A 16144-nucleotide genomic window follows, 5' to 3' on the forward strand; every position below is an offset into this window, starting at 1 on the left:
TCACGCAGAAACGGGAGAGGTGACGAAAGAGGTGAAGCGTGATGCGTACAACTACATTTGTACTACACTGAAACCAAACTACTACACCATTTGGGTTATCATGTTATGTAAGTTTAGGCTCAAGCTATGAAACAATGAAATATTAGGGCCACTGGATAATATCATCACATTTTAAGAATATGTGTGAGTGAAGTTGTATGTCACAATGTTATTTGTAATTTAAGATACGAGTCACAATATCAGGGGATTTAAGTTGTTATTTTATGGGGGGAAAAAGTTAGATATCAAGACCTTATTTTCTAAATATATCAAACAAAGTCATAGTTTTACAGGGGAAAAGTTGTTACAGTTTTATAATTTCTCTGTCCTAAAATATATTTTCTTTTGGCTCTTGATCATTCACATCCATAAAAAAAACATACAATCTGACAAACAGAATAAAATAGTCGGCCACAACTTTAATAGTATTACAACTATGTCATGTACATGCATGACTTATAGTCATAATTCTGACTTTTGGTCATACTGTTTTCATTTGTATTATGAAAATTTGAATTGTGTCAATATCACATTATTTAGACAGACCTTTGAAAATAAATACAATGGTAAAGGAGCCTAAAATGAATCACTGAGATAAACAGCAAAGATTTAGCAGCTCATTTTCCCAGCCTCTGTGTTTTCCTTTGTTGTCCACATTATTTTGTGGTATCAGGTTAACAAAACCTGTTTTACTAAACCTGTTGTCTGACTTTTCCCTAACGTGATGAAACACAATCACCAAGAGCACCTTTGTAGCACACCGTGTCTCTAAAAATGCTACTTCGCTCACTGTGTTTATTTTCTATTTAATGGAATAGTTTGACTTTGAATGTGTTTATTTACTTTCCTGCCAAAAAGTGGGTGAAGAATTCAACACCAATCTAATTTCTGTACATTAAATATGCCGCTACCACCTGCTGCTGGTTATCTCAGACCAAAGACTGGTATTGTGGTGAAACAGGTATCCTTGCTGGAATGTGTGTTAGCCAGGCACAGGGACTTCCTGATTTGCCCACTGCTTGCCTTGCAAGTGGTTCCAGCTAAGAAGCAGACCAGAACATTGCCTCTTATAAAACAGTGAATTGTTGAGTTCACACTTAAACAAGTGGGTAAGGGTTAGGCTTTACTCTGTAAACAGTGGGTTTAATTTCCTATGGACAGAGCCAGGGTGCTTTCCTCTGTCTCCATTGGCTAATCAGCTGCTGGCTCTTACTCCAAATTTCCAGCACAAATATGAGATTGATGAGAGAGATTATCAGTCTGAACATGTCACTCTGCCAGACAACAAATAACTATACTTCTTAAAATGGTGAACTTTATCTTTTACATTAAAAACAAACTGAATTAAATCAACCAAGGAAAAACATTTACATCACTTTTGGAGGAGGTTTAAGCAGCATCTCTAAACATATGGCTCCGTTGGAGAGCTCATGTGTTTGTCATGCTACAGGATTCTACATCACTGTAGGAATCGAACACAGGGCAGAGACAGCTGAAGAAAAGGAAGGGTAGACAAAAAGGTTTTACTGTCTCAGAACAACATATGAGTTCAAGTCCAGCTCATTATTATCACTAGATCGTGTTGCAAATACTGTGTGTCATGACAAAACCTCTGTGAAAACAAACCAAAAAGTCAGAATTGAGGCACTTTTACCAGCAATATGAATATAGTCTTCTCTTACTGTGGTTACAGGTGTAATTTTATTTTAGGGTATCAAATTCTGGGATATGTCTTTTGTTACTTATTATTTTTGTGGGTCAGTAATCGTGGGTCTGTCCACAAAGCAGTGTTGCCTTTTAGGCCTCTTGATTAATTTAAGAGCCTGTTTCTTAACCTGTGTATGGTATTTTGTTATGTTGTAACTATACTTCAATGTTTATTGCTATTTAGCTGTTTAGTTAATCTTAACAAAATCATTTAATCTCCATTATGTGATGAATGTTGTATGAAGAGACACACTTGATTGTAAAATATATTCTTTTATTTTTTAACATTGTAAACGTACCAGAAGGAATAGTGAACTCAGAAAATATTAATAAAAATAAACTTTTTCAATAAATACAATATGATTTCTTAAAGCTTGTCCATTTCAACAAACCCGTTTCCAAAGTGCAACATTGAGGCAAATTAGACTTTCAGTACAAACAGCTAGTAGCTGTCAATCCCACTGATCTGTAGCCTCTCGCTATGTCTTAATTCTTTCATACACACTGCAAGGTCATGTAGAGATAGATGTATGTTACTAAATGTTCACTTAGAGTTGTACAAGACTAAATAACGGTAGATTCCATGCTACAAAAGGTCTGGTTAGTGATTATGGGTTTTCAATCAATCAAATTTTATTGCTATAGCCAATATCCACAGATCACAATTTGTCTGATAGGGCTTTAACAAGGTGCGGCATCCTCTGTCCTTCACCTAAACAGTAGTAAGGAAATACTACCAAAAAATGAAGGTAGTAATCACCTCATCCGAATCCGCAACAAATTTTAATGGGTTCTTTCCTGACCCATACCGTATCCTTCCACCCAGGTTGTCAATCAAATTTTATTCGTATAATCCATATTCACAAATTATAGTTTGTCTCAGGGCTTAACAAGGTGCGACATCCTCTGTCCTTAACCCACAACAAGAAAAACTACAAAAATAAAAGCTTCAACAGAGGGAAGAAAAACATAGAAAACTCAGAGACACATTTGAGGGATCCCTCTTCCAGGTTCGATAGAAATGCAATAGAGGGTAGCAGAGCACATCAATAAAATAACTCTAATAATATATTTACATAATTGTTGATAAAAGACAGTGTCTAACATAAATTTGTACATAAAAAAAATGTGCGAAAAGGAACCAATCTTGTTGTATTCATAATCGACGATCCTCTGCCACCACGATTCACCACCAGGATTGCCATCCATGATCACTATCCACCATCATGGTCAAAATCCATGATCCACCATAGAAGTTTAGGTTTCTCATAATATCACAAGAGAAGATATTGGTGAATGAGGCCCACTGAGTGTGAGTGGAGCAGTATTTTCTCTGCTCCATGGTTCTCCTTTCCTAAGTCCTTACGGCTTCTCCTTCACATCTTTCCTTGATGTTTTCTATCGTAGTCAAGTTATTTGGACTTTTTCTCAATTCTTGAGATATCGTACTCACAAAAATGGGACGGAAACCAGAAAACAATGGGCCTCATTCATCTATAACTTCTTCAACATTTGCTTAAATTTATTCAGATGAATGCCATGTCTTTGTAAGTTGAAAGTGCGTGCCACTTTTTCCTAATTAGCATAGCTAAACGCCCCACCAATACCCATAAAATGCCATAAGACTGCAGTGCCGTGTGCACACCATACAGTCTATGGTGCACAAACAAAAATCTAAAAATGTTTAAAAAGTATTCAGTATAGACCAAATATGTGTGTGTTCTCTTCAACATCATGCCTTTAAAATAAATTCAAATATTCACTAAAACTTGTCGGTCTTTTTTTAAGATAAAAATAAAATATAGGCCCAATGTCTCCGGCCAAGTGCAGGCACAAAACTCATTCAAATCCATTTAACTACAGCGCTTACATTACAGGCAGACTCTAACTCAAAAGGTAATGCATCTCCACCATGGGATTTGACAAGTCTATAAAACATGCATGTACCAGGTCTTTGTAGAGGGAATCATGGGGGAAGTTCCAATCCAAACCCGGAGTCTGCCACTAGAGACAAGCTGAATACAAAACGATACTCACACGAGGAATCTGCCACCAAATCCTTTTTTAAGTTTTCCAGGAAAAACCATGCAGGGGGTGAGTGTGCAACTTTTTTGCAGGTGAAGCAGGTACCACACCTCCTTATGACAAAACATTCATGTTCAGTGGCCTTTATCCCATATTTTCTTTATAAATACGTTTTGCAATAATTTTTTATTTTTGCACAAGATCAGTTAGTTCTTTCTGCACATGGACACATTTACTCCATTAATTTACCAATATTACTGTGGTTTACCCCTCATGCTATCAAGCTATACATTACATTTACTCATTAGGCAGACACTTTCATTAGGAAAGTGTGAAGTGAGTACTAAATCCTATATCTGTTACGATAAGACAAAGTGTAGGTTATCAGGTAAAGAAATGCAGCAGTTGTAAACAGTAAGAGCTAGTTAGGCAGGTTGTGTACTAATCCAGTAGCTTTTCTAATATACATGGATGATAATAAGAGAAATACACCTTTATATGCAACATCTTAAAATGTGATTATTAATTATATTTCTTCATTTCAAGTTAATAAAATAGACCCACTCAAAATTGACATCAGACCTTGGTAGGAAGACGTGTTGAGTATCCACAGGTCTTTAACCATAAAAAGCTATAAAAGTATGGTCATAGATCATTTTTGGTAAATAAATTAAGCTTGGCTCTGAAATCTCCCACCGCTTGTCCGATTAGTGCATAGGTTATCATACACACATCCACACTTCACGTGGTTTTGTTGTGTTGAGATCTGTTTTTTTTATCAGGATTGAATCTGTATTTGTATCCATATGGCCGCAGATGGTATGTCAGGTAGTCCAAAACATACAGCTGGACAGGAGAAATGTAATGAAAGGACACAGCAAAATCTGAGCAGCAGCCTGGACCCTGGAGAGAGAGCGAGGAGGAAAAACATTAGCAATTAAAACCATGAAATCAAACTGGAAGGACATGAAGATGGAGCACAGGTTTGGATCTAGATGACTAATGGAAGACATATCAATACTCTGCTTCTCTGCTTGTCGAGCTTCTAATTTTCATGCCACCGTTTTTTGTTTATTCTCATTCACGTGGTGTGTGAACACCTGTTTGTGTTAAATAAGTGAGAAATAATGGAAAATAAAGATTACATTCCTAGACTAAGACATATTTGACTGCAATGTTGTATTTCCATTCACAGTCAGTGGTCCAAATTCATCCTACCCTAATACCATGGATACAAGCTATGTTCACCAAACAACAGAACAACAGTGTACTTAAAAGCTTTGTTCACTTCATCATAGAGTCTTTTAGATGTTACTTCATCTTGAAGAACCATTGCAGAGTTGATTACTGGTATGGTGTGACACCGCCACAAGTGTGACCGGAGGTTTATAAGTGTTTTGGTGGTTTACTACTGAATCCTTGCAAGGCTACACATCTATCCTCATCACATGAGCAATCACTTGCCTGGTCTGTGCAGTTTCCTGCTGTAATCACTCTCACAGGGGATTTCTACGGCCAGTTTACAGGTGTGAGGGGGTGGGGCTTGACAGAACAGAGAGAGGTGAATTGTTTGGTGGAGACAGGAGGTTTTTGAGTGAGGAGGAATAGAGAAAAGAAAGGACATTTGCTTCATTTGGATGGTGATACCTTACCCACGAGGAATTACAGAGTGTGAGTGAAGGACCATAACCACTGAGCAGAAGGGGTTTTTTTAGCAACTTTTTGTTGGACTCTTTTTTTGGCTTTTTGATTTTGCAATGCATTGTGTTTCCTGAATTATATTTGTGCATTTTGAAGGGAGGACCTTCACTGATTTTCTTTTTGTGGACATTTTCCATGGACTGAGCGAGCTGCCTAAATAGTTTTTTTTCCCCTTGTTGGATTTACCTTATTTACATTTAAATGAAAATGTATTTATTTCACCTTAAGTTTGGGGGAGGGTTCTTAATAAATTGGGGTGTTGGAATACATTTGAGTTTCTGTTTAATACTTTACGTTAGCTGGCTTTAAAGGCCCCTGACACCAAAATGTCCTCACTTAACCAGGCCTTGATAAATAGTCACAATAGCACCTGAATTGTTAGAGTAACTAGACTTTAAACTTAAGCTGATTGTTACAATGGTACAAGATATTGAAACACTGAAGGACACCAAACACCACTCAACACGCAATTTTTGTATGCAATCACTGACGACTTTCATAATAGGGTTTAAGTATTGTCTTTGCAAGCCTTGCATAGCACAACAAAAAGTGAGGATTAGTTTGTGCAAGACGATTTGCTATAGACATGATAGACATGATACATGATAGACTGATTTTTCTCCCATGAGGACGATAAATGGGTGGGATAGACCTATGTGGGGATTTATAGCAGGTCATCACCCTACAGCAGAGGTCACTAACAGGCGGACCGCGGTCCGGGTCCGGACCCAGAAGCCGTCCCGTACGGACCCGGACCTACAGCCAAAACAGAAGGTTATGATTTAAAACCTGACGGGGCGCTTCTATTTGTAACCGGCGCAGCTTTTGTAGTCTTTACGGTAGTGGTTTAGCGGATGAGGAAACGCACAGACCAATTGCATGCGAGTTAAGCCATCGTGAGACGGAGAAAGTGGAGAAACAGGAGTGAGACGGAGAAAGTGGAGAAACAGGAGTGAGACGGAGAAAGGGAGAGAAACAGAGGAGTGAGACGGAGAAAGGGAGAGAAACAGAGGAGTGAGACGGAGAAAGGAAGAGAAACAGGAGTGAGACGGAGAAAGGGAGAGAAACAGACGAACAAAGTGGGGGAGTGGGATATAAGAGGGGAAGAAAGTGATTATAAAACTGTTCAATTGTTAAGATGTGTTGAGATTTATTATCTGTAAAATTGGTTGAGACTTTTGAGTCAAGATGTGAAACAGAAAAAGGGAAATTCAAGCTTTTGCTCCCTTTATTTAATCTTTCTGAAGTTAACCCCTTTATTTGAACATGCACAATTTTCACATTTTATAAATTTTCTCTTATTTTGAAATGCAGCCCTACTTTTATTTAGTTAATGAGAGAACATTATACATATCTGCAATCATACATATATGTTCAGTTCTATGTTACGTGACAATAAATATTGTCAAAGTTTTTGAATCGTACTGAATTCATTTGATTTGACAGTCAGGTATTTAGTACATGCAGATGTTGATACAACTACTAGGCTACTTAAATATATATCACACTAAATAGTTAGACATTAAGATCTTCCGGACTTTTGCTTCAAGAAATTTTCTCTAACTGGACCTCTTTAAATTTTAGTTGAATACCCCTGAAGTAGAGCATTAATATTATTTGTGAGGCTGTAAGCAAACAGTGTTAATCAATGCATGGGGGGAAAAAAGAGATCATAAATGTAAAAACAATCCACTTGCTTGTTAGATATTCATAACAAGCATAACCCCGTGTTTTTTCCAAGCGACTTCCCTTAAAAAAGTGGCCCAAATTTGCAGAGTATAAACAGACCTGGCAACCCTGGCTGACATATAGAATTAGAGCACTGCCCTGGTGGGATTAGAGAGCTCCCTGCCTTTTTAAGGACAGGTGTGGGCAATTACTGCCTCTTCCTTTGAGGTCCGGTAGATGTGACTGCTGTTTGTAACGTTTGAAAAGTTGTAGTGTTGTCGTGTCCTGACCCAGATTGAGGTATTCTCTGTAGCCTCATGCTGAAGAGGAGAGGATTCAGCTTTCACCTCTCCCCTGTTTGAGCCACAACACAGAGCTAGCCACCCTATCGGTGTATATCTAAAGTAGGGCCCCATATTTAGCAAGGTTTTCTATTTGGTTCTGCGACAGAATCTCCCCATTGTGATTACCCTGCCTACATAATAGCCCCCACTATTTACTTGAATATATTTTTTGTTTCCCAGTGATCTCAGTAATTCCAGCTTTTTATAAAAATGTGGTATTAAAGTTATTGTCTTTTACTTAAAATCATTATTTACAATCATCTTTTTCTTTATTTCTCAATTCCTCTGTAACGGTAAATAAACATAATTGTGAACTGAACGCACGTCTTTTGCTCTTGCTGAACCCATAAAATTTGATTGTGTACACACTCAGGTCATTGGGGTCTCTTAAGACCCACAGTGCCACATATTTTTTAAGTGTATGATGCACAATAATTCAACTCATCATTCAACTCACACTGCACCAATGGGTCCGCGACAAATTTTTTCGCACTTGTCACAGAAAAAATGGAAATATAAAAATAATACCATCATGAGTGATTATTTCGGTTAAAGTTGAATTATGAAAGCAATTTCAAAGCTGTATTCACCCGCGACTATAGTTTCAGGCTTCAGAATTTTTTTCCAGACACAAGAAGACACAGTAGCCTTTCTCACCCTGAAAGAAATTCCCTAAAGGCAAAAACATATCTGTGAGGCCTTAACCTTTGACCAATCAAATCTGATTAGTTATTCCATGAGTCGAAGTGAAGATGTGTGCCAAATTCAAAAGGATTTTCTCAAGGTGTCCTTCAAATATCACAATCACGAGGCAATAAAAAAATTAAATTGGGTAAGGTCACAGTAACCATGACCTTTGACCTCCAAATTCTAATCAAGAACTGTGGGTGTTCCTGGTATATCACGCTCACAAAAATATGAGGTCAGTGACTTTGACCTCTAACCAACAAAATCTTATGTCTACATTTTCTATAACTCTTGCAAAGACACGAGACAAAAGTTGTGTGGTGTGGAATGGACCAATACACGTATTTAAGGAATGTGTGCAGGGAGAGTGGGTATCTTAATTAATTGTGTTAATTTCATGAAATTTATTGAGATCAGCCTAAACCCAGATTCTTAGATTTTTGTGCACAGCGTTGCTTACCTCGGATGGAGTGTAGTATTCATAAAGCAAATACCAAGGTCGTGGTCTCGGGAATTGTCTGACCAGGAGCATTTCTGGTCGGTAAGCATGAAATGTTTGTCTTCCCTTTACATCTCTGGAGTCTCCAGGCTCCACCTTCATGGTCTCCATACACCGTCCCAAAGCCATGTCCTCGATGTTGGAGGAGTGGGTACACTTCCCAGAGCTGAAACCTTTGACAAATCTTCTCAGTGCTTCCTTACTAAGGGCATAACCTGCTCCTCCACTCATGTAGCCTTGACTAATGAAAGGGGCAAATCTTCTGCCAAAGTACAACGGCTTCTCTGTGTCATAATTGTTCAACGTGTGGCGCAGGTTCTCTACTACCACAAATGTGTCATCATCTGCTTTCAGGAACCAGTCTGCTTCTTCCAGGTGGTGCTGATGGATGTACTGAAGAGCTCGAATGGTCTTCCAGTACAAGTTGTCCCTTCCTTCACTCACATTTAGCCCCACAGTGGGGAAGTCTGTCTTGATGGAGCTCATGTACAGCACTTTGTTGCAGCGCTTTGCCCACGTGCCTTTGATGTGCTTGGTTTTGGATTCCAGGTTCTTGGGTCCCGTCATGATCCAACATAAGATGCGTGTTGTGTGATTCGCTGAGGTACAACAAGCACAAAATATGAAAGGGTGCTGCATGGAAATTTTAGACATCACTTCAGCTTACTAGTACACAAATGTCACTTGGGTTCTTAAATGAAAGGTTTAACTGAAAATGCATGAAATCTCTACATAGTCACTTAATGTATTACAGTTTTCTATTTATAGTAACAATACCTCCAATAATATATTAGTGAGACATGGTGCACAAAGTTTCCTCTTTATCATATAAAATGCATCCTCTGTCCCAATACTGCAAATAGTACTCTCTCAGGGGCTTGTTTCAGCTTCATTTGAAGTATTTGTAATCCTCAGGTGTATAGAGCGAGTGTATAGGGTGGTGGTGCTAGTGGCCTCTATACAGCCATACCTGTGCTTTGACCAAATCAAAATTATGTTCTAACTTTCTGCCTTTTAACTATTAACACTCCGCAGGTAACGCTAACTCTAATATGTATAAATTGGTTGTAAATCAAGCAATTGCAAATGTCACTGTCTGTCAATGTTTTTCCTGTTGTGCTGTGCTGCCGCAGGTTAAATTCTGCCTACATGACAAATAGCATCACTTGCCACGTCCACTGTAAATCATCAGGAGAATGCAACACGGAACGTCAATTAGTGATGAAAAGTATAAGGGTCCTTATCCTTCTGCTCAGTAGTTATACTTTGGAGGGAAATATTGTACTTTGTATTCATCTAGATTTTTTACAAGTAGTTACAAGTAATCTTTAGATTTTAGAAGTACAATAACTTTTGATATAATATTTTGCTGAGAAATTACTTCTGATCTTATTTTGCAAGTAAACATTTGAATGACAAACTTTTACTTGTAATGAGTTGCCTTTGCCAAAAGGATCGGAATACCTTCTCAAACCCTATAGTTGCGGATAGTGCCACAACAAACAAATCCTTTACCTGCTTTCCCACTCACAAACATAGCTTTAGAAGTGATATTAATTAGCTTTATACACACTTTATACATTCACTTTTAGTATAGATTATACCCTCTGTTTTGTAAATGAGGCTCCTCGACTGTCCTTGATGTTTTCAAAATAAAGGGGCTCTATCAAAAATAACTGAGAAATGATTCAAACCCACTTTTGCAGCTACTGGGTCACTTCAAATCCTATATATGACAGTTTTGAATAGAATTATAAACACAACATGTAAATTACACAATAACATGTAAGGCAATTTTTAAAAAACATTTTAAAACATTTATTCAAAAAGTATGAAAAAAATCCTACCTGTTTGATGATGTTGTTGTCTTTCTGCTTCCTGCCTGACATTAGGCTCCACATCCCCCTCAAAATATTTGACCTGTTCTTGTGAAATGTTCAGGTCCAACAGTAAGTGAAGGAAGACAAATCCAATCATCAGTCCAGAGGTGAACGTTAAATGAGACAAGTAGTGCCTCATCCTCATGGTCATTCAATCACCCTCTGCTGGGTGGTTTATGTGGTTATCAGCCCTACAAATATGAGGTAAGCTCTTTAAATAGCAGCAGCTGAGTGAATAGTTATCCTGTGAAGCTGTGTTACCTGGTCAGGCATGAGACAGAGCCACTTCTCTGCTCCTTTCTCCAGACAAACAAAGAGTGAGACCTTCCCTCTCCCACACAGGTGTTTCTGTGATTACACCTCCTCACAGTCAGGCCAGGCGGAGCAACAAGAAACACACCCCGACCTCTGCAGAGGAGCTCAGAGGGAGGAGGAGGAGGTGGAAGGGAAAAACATTACATATGCACAAGGAGCAGGAAATAAACCGTCAAGCAACATGGTCACTGGTATGTGTCACCAGGGTGTGTTACAACAATGATAAACCCTGGTTCACAGCCAAACTCAAAAGTTTAAGGTTGGAGAAGGAAGAGGCTTTCAGGAGTGGGGACAGAGACAGGTTTATAGAATCGAAATACAGGCTTAGCAAGGAGGTGAGAGAAGCTAAACGTCTGTACTCTGAGAAACTCCAACACCAGTTCTCAGCCAATGACTCTGCCTCTGTCTGGAAAGGGCTGTGATGGAAATTCATCTTGAGATTTGAAATAATGAAATTCTCAGACTGGAGTTGCCTTTCAGTCTTTATAATAGTAAGCTCTGCAGAGGTTACACAACAAGCACGGGTGCTCAAAATGGAACTGGCCGCAAGTTCACAAAAGCCAGAACTTATACAAAGAGGCGTTTCATAAAACATAATATGAAAAAAGACATGAAAGACATGAGATCATCATCTGTGTCTGTCCGTCCGCTGTAGCAGTTGGAAGAAAAACATCACCAAATAAGGGCATGCACGCTGTTTATCAAGAGACTCTTCGGGAGACAGAACCCCCGCAAAGCAGCCGGGCCAGACTCTGTCTTTCCATCAATCCTGAAACACTGTGCTGATCAGCTGTCTCCGGTGTTCACAGCCATTTTTAACACCTCACTGGAGACATGCCACGTACCAGCCTGCTTCAAGACCTCCACCATCATCCCTGTCCCCAAAAAAACAAAGATCACTGGACTCAATGATTACAGACCCGTCGCCCTGACCTCTGTGGTGATGAAGGCATTTGAGCGCCTTGTGCTGCTCCACCTCAAAGCCATCACTGACCCTCTCCTGGACCCCCTGCAGTTTGCCTACAGAGCCAACAGGTCTGTAGACGATGCAGTAAACATGGCCCTTCACTTCATCCTCCAGCACCTGGTGTTAGGATTTTAATAATATAATTAGACACTATAGCCCCGAAAAGGATGGATTTTATGCGCACCATGTTTGTACCTTAACAGAAAGAATTAATGTGTGTGTGTCTGTGAAGATGGCAATGAAACTGAACTCTAAACAAATGCAGTATGTTAGACAGGGGTGGGGGCAGGGGCAGTTTGGGCTGAATATGTGGGAGAATGTGTGGCCTTCACATAGTGACTGTTAGTAGCCGTTGCTGGCTGGTTTTAATCTTGAAGTTGGTTAGTGTGTGTGTGTGTGTGTGTGTGTGTGTGCGCGTCACATCGCAGTTCAGTCTCGCACCTGTCTGATAATGCCTGTTGTGGAGACTGTACATCTGTGGCATACAATACACTGTACTTTAACTTGTTCTCATACCTAACTTACTATATTACAGCCTAAACTCCATTAGCTTTATTCAAACATCACACATACATGAATGCACTGTTTTCTTAAGAAACTGTGACCTACCCTTAGAAAGAATTCAAGCAGCTGCCACTAGGTTCTGAAGGACAGATAGGAAAGGCGCATGCCATACTGAAGACTCACAAGCCGTCAGCCGATTCAAGGCTTGGAATGTGAAGATTTGCCTAGCAACGGTCAGAGGAGGAGCGAACCTGGGAGCGGCTCCTCATCAGTCGCAGACTCCAGGGCCAAGAGGATGGGACCAATGAAGTTCTACCTACTTATAAATATTGCACCCGCCGTCCGTTCAGGGCGACTCTTGACTACCCCGTGCTACTGACTTAGCCGAGGCTGTGTATTGAGTGCCCATAGCTATGTGCACATAGCTATGCTGTACCTTTTCATTGCTTCTGAATAAATACTTTTTGAACCAAACAGAGACCGACTCTTCTCATACCTCGGGATAAAAGAACACGACACTGGACTCCTCAGGAACCTACGCGAGGATCCTGTTTGTGGACTTCAGCTCTGCCTTCAACACCATCATTCCGGCTCTGCTACAGGACAAGCTCTCCCAGCTGAGTGTGCCTGACTCCACCTGCAGGTGGATCACAGACTTCCTGTCTGACAGGAGGCAACACGTGAGGCTGGGGAAGCATGTCTCTGATTCCAGGACCATAAGCACCGGTTCCCCTCAAGGCTGTGTTCTTTCCCCTCTACTCTTCTCCCTGTATACCAACAGCTGCACCTCCAGTCACCAGTCCGTCAAACTCCTTAAGTTCGCGGACGACACCACCCTCATTGGGCTCATCTCTGGTGGGGATGAGTCCGCCTACAGGTGGGAGATTGACCATCTGGTGACCTGGTGTGGTCAGAACAACCTGGAGCTCAATGCTCTGAAAACAGTGGAGATGGTTGTAGACTTTAGAAGGAACCCAGCCCCACCCACCCCCATCACCCTGAGAGACTCCCCAGTCGACACTGCGGAGTCCTTCCGCTTCCTGGGCACCATCATCTCCCAGGACCTTAAGTGGGAGCTGAACATCAGCTCCCTCACCAAAAGAGCTCAACAGAGGATGTACTTCCTGCGGCAGCTGAAGAAGTTCAACCTGCCAAAGACAATGATGGTGCACTTCTACACCTGCATCATCGAGTCCATCCTCACCTCCTCCATCACCATCTGGTACGCTGCTGCCACTGCCAATGACAAAGGCAGACTGCAGCGTATCATCCGTTCTGCTGAGAAGGTGATTGGCTGCAATCTGCCATCTCTACAGGACCTGTTTGCCTCTAGGACCCTGAGGCGTGCAGGTAAGATTGTGGCCGATCCTTCCCACCCGGGTCACAAACTCTTCAAGGTACTTCCCTCCGGCAGGAGGCTGCGGTCCATCAGGACCAAAACCTCACGCCACAAGACCAGCTTCTTCCCGGCTGCAGTTGGCCTTATCAACAAGGCCCGGGACCCCCACCTGACTTGGACTCCGCCCCCACGCCTCAAGTCTGTGTTACATTAACACACATTACATTACATTGCACATTGCACATTGCATATTGCACATTCACATTGCACTCCTGTTTTGCATTTTGCATTTTACTTTTTACTTTACTTTTTATATCTTTTATATCTTTTTATTTTATATATTGTTTTTTTCTTATGTGTAGTACTTATTGTGTTTTTATGTTTTATGTTCATTGTATGCACCTATATACCAAGGCAAATTCCAGGTAGGTGTAAACCTACTTGGCAATAAATACATTCTGATTCTGATTCTGATTCTGCTGCAGAAGTGAAGTGCAGCAGCATCACAGTGTAGTCTCCACCGCTAAAACACATTTTAATCTTTAAGTAAATGTGGTAGAAGTACTTTTTGTTGTGGAAAATGACCTGAACCTTTTGTCACCTTTAGATGACTTTTTAAACGTCTGATGACTTATTCTGTTTTCAGATCCGGTCTCAAAATTGCGCCTACACAGAACCAGTCTGAACGGGCTCAGACAACAGCCTTAGTTCTGCTTTATAAGATGTTTACATTTGACTGTTCTCTATTGACATTCTGAGATCCTTGTGACTCTGTGTTGATCCTCTTAATAAAATACACAAAGACAATTTGGTAATCCAGCCTCTTGTATTTTCAGATTTCTGTCACAGATAGAATTATTGATGATGATACATTGATGATGTACTTTGATTCAAGTTGCTTCATATTGAACTTTGTTTACTGTGCTGTATACCAAAGCCAACAAGCTCTAAAAAGTGCCTTACAGATATTAGAACAGTGGTCACCAGCCTTTTCGAGCCCAAGATCACTTTTTAATTCCAAACTTAAGCCGAGATCTACCATTACATTACATTTCATTTAGGTGACACTTTTATCCAAAGCGACTTACAATAAGTGCATCAACCATGAGGAACAAACCAGAACAACAAGAATCAAGAAAGTACAATTTCTTCAAAAAAGCCAAACTACAAAGTGCTATAAGTAAGTGCCATTTAAGTGCTACTAAATTGTTAGTTTAAACTTTTATTCAAGGTATAGTCGGAAGAGGTGTGTTTTTAGTTTGCGGCGGAAGATGTATAGACTTTCTGTCCTGATGTCAATGTGGAGCTCATTCCACCATTTAGGAGCCAGGACAGCAAACAGTTGTGATTTTGTTGATATCTTCCAAAAAAGCCACTTAGGAGGGTCATACTTATTATTTTTTGCAATTTCTGTTAAAGGCTGAATGCACAAGAAATAAATATACACAAAGAAAGGCAGTTGTGCAAATTTTTCTATTCAATGCACAATATTCAAATTAATGTAAATTCATATTTACAATGCAAAATATGTAGCTTCTCAGTTCCACAACATGTTCTGCAGAGGAGCTGCTACTGCAGCACAATGTTTTTAAATATAGGCTTTGATTTGAATATGGCCACAAATATGATTATGTCCTTGTATGAAAGAAGTCCCTTGTACTCAAATAAATACCAGTACTACAGAGTATGAAGCCGTGCATCTTCTGTTCCAGCAAATATTTCACAATAAAAAAACCTTTTTAAACAAGGGAATGGATTCCATCAACAGAAAGGCATGTCGGACAGTAAGAGGGAGTTGAGGATGAGTCTTTATTGATTTAGAATAGTGCTAAAAGTAAAATGTGTTTTAGAGTGTGTGTACTTAAGGATTGAGGAAGTGAGTAGAACTTTAAAGTTATGATTATAATTTGATATGTTTCTGGTGAATGCAATATTTTACCAAATGCTTTTGTGAGACCTGTATAATAAACTGCAACATTTTTTAATACTGGGAAGAGAATAGGATGCAGATGTTCCAGAGAAGCCGTCAAGCAACAGTTGAAAAAAGCAAAGGTGGTTAGAGATGATGTTTGTGATGAACTTCATTGTGCAGCAGGTCACATTCACCATCTTGACTTTACTGCTGCAGTTACACCCAACTTATCTGATCACAGCATATGTGTTAAAGGGATAGTTCACCCAAAAATTTAAATTCACTCATTATCTACAGTGTTTAGCTCATTAACGTGATCCCAGACTTTAGGAGCCAATCAGTGCTCAGTTCTATAGGAATGAAAATGGGTCAGGTGTCCTGCCTGGAAGGTAACCCAGCTGTCATTGGGCAACAGGGCGCCAGCCCATCCCAGAGACAACAACCATTCACACTCACATTCACAACAGTGGTAAATTTAGAGTTTCTATAAATATTATGATCAAATGAATAGAGAAGATGTTACACTAATATCCGACATTAATAGTGGTAAATCAGAG

General features: G+C 39.9%; 1 protein-coding gene across 2 annotated transcripts; it reads right to left on the reverse strand.

Moving 5' to 3' along the window:
• Positions 1-1999: 1999 nt before the first annotated feature.
• si:dkey-202e17.1 (uncharacterized protein LOC555344 homolog) lies at positions 2000-10962 on the reverse strand. 2 transcript variants are annotated; one of them, XM_035183711.2, is made up of 4 exons: positions 10812-10962; positions 10518-10590; positions 8632-9269; positions 2000-4674 (listed from the first exon to the last, which is right to left on the reverse strand). In XM_035183711.2, the coding sequence occupies exons 1-4, from the start codon at positions 10821-10823 to the stop codon at positions 4513-4515; spliced, it is 885 nt and encodes a 294-aa protein (XP_035039602.2). In that variant the 5' UTR covers positions 10824-10962; the 3' UTR covers positions 2000-4512. The 2 variants fall into 2 exon arrangements, with proteins under 2 accessions (XP_035039602.2, XP_035039601.2); XM_035183710.2 differs by having other exon boundaries at positions 10518-10962.
• Positions 10963-16144: the final 5182 nt, after the last annotated feature.

This window comes from Hippoglossus stenolepis, chromosome 17 (genome assembly GCF_022539355.2).
Source record: "Hippoglossus stenolepis isolate QCI-W04-F060 chromosome 17, HSTE1.2, whole genome shotgun sequence".
NCBI lineage: Eukaryota > Metazoa > Chordata > Actinopteri > Pleuronectiformes > Pleuronectidae > Hippoglossus > Hippoglossus stenolepis.

Coding starts and splice junctions, on each gene's coding strand:
- si:dkey-202e17.1 (XM_035183710.2), bottom strand. CDS start 10,701: ATGACCATGAGGATGAGGCACTACTTGTCTCATTTAACGTTCACCTCT. Junction 9,270..10,517: donor ACAACAACATCATCAAACAG/GTAGGATTTTTT, acceptor GTTGTACCTCAG/CGAATCACACAACACGCATC. Junction 4,675..8,631: donor AATACTACACTCCATCCGAG/GTAAGCAACGCT, acceptor CTCTCTCTCCAG/GGTCCAGGCTGCTGCTCAGA.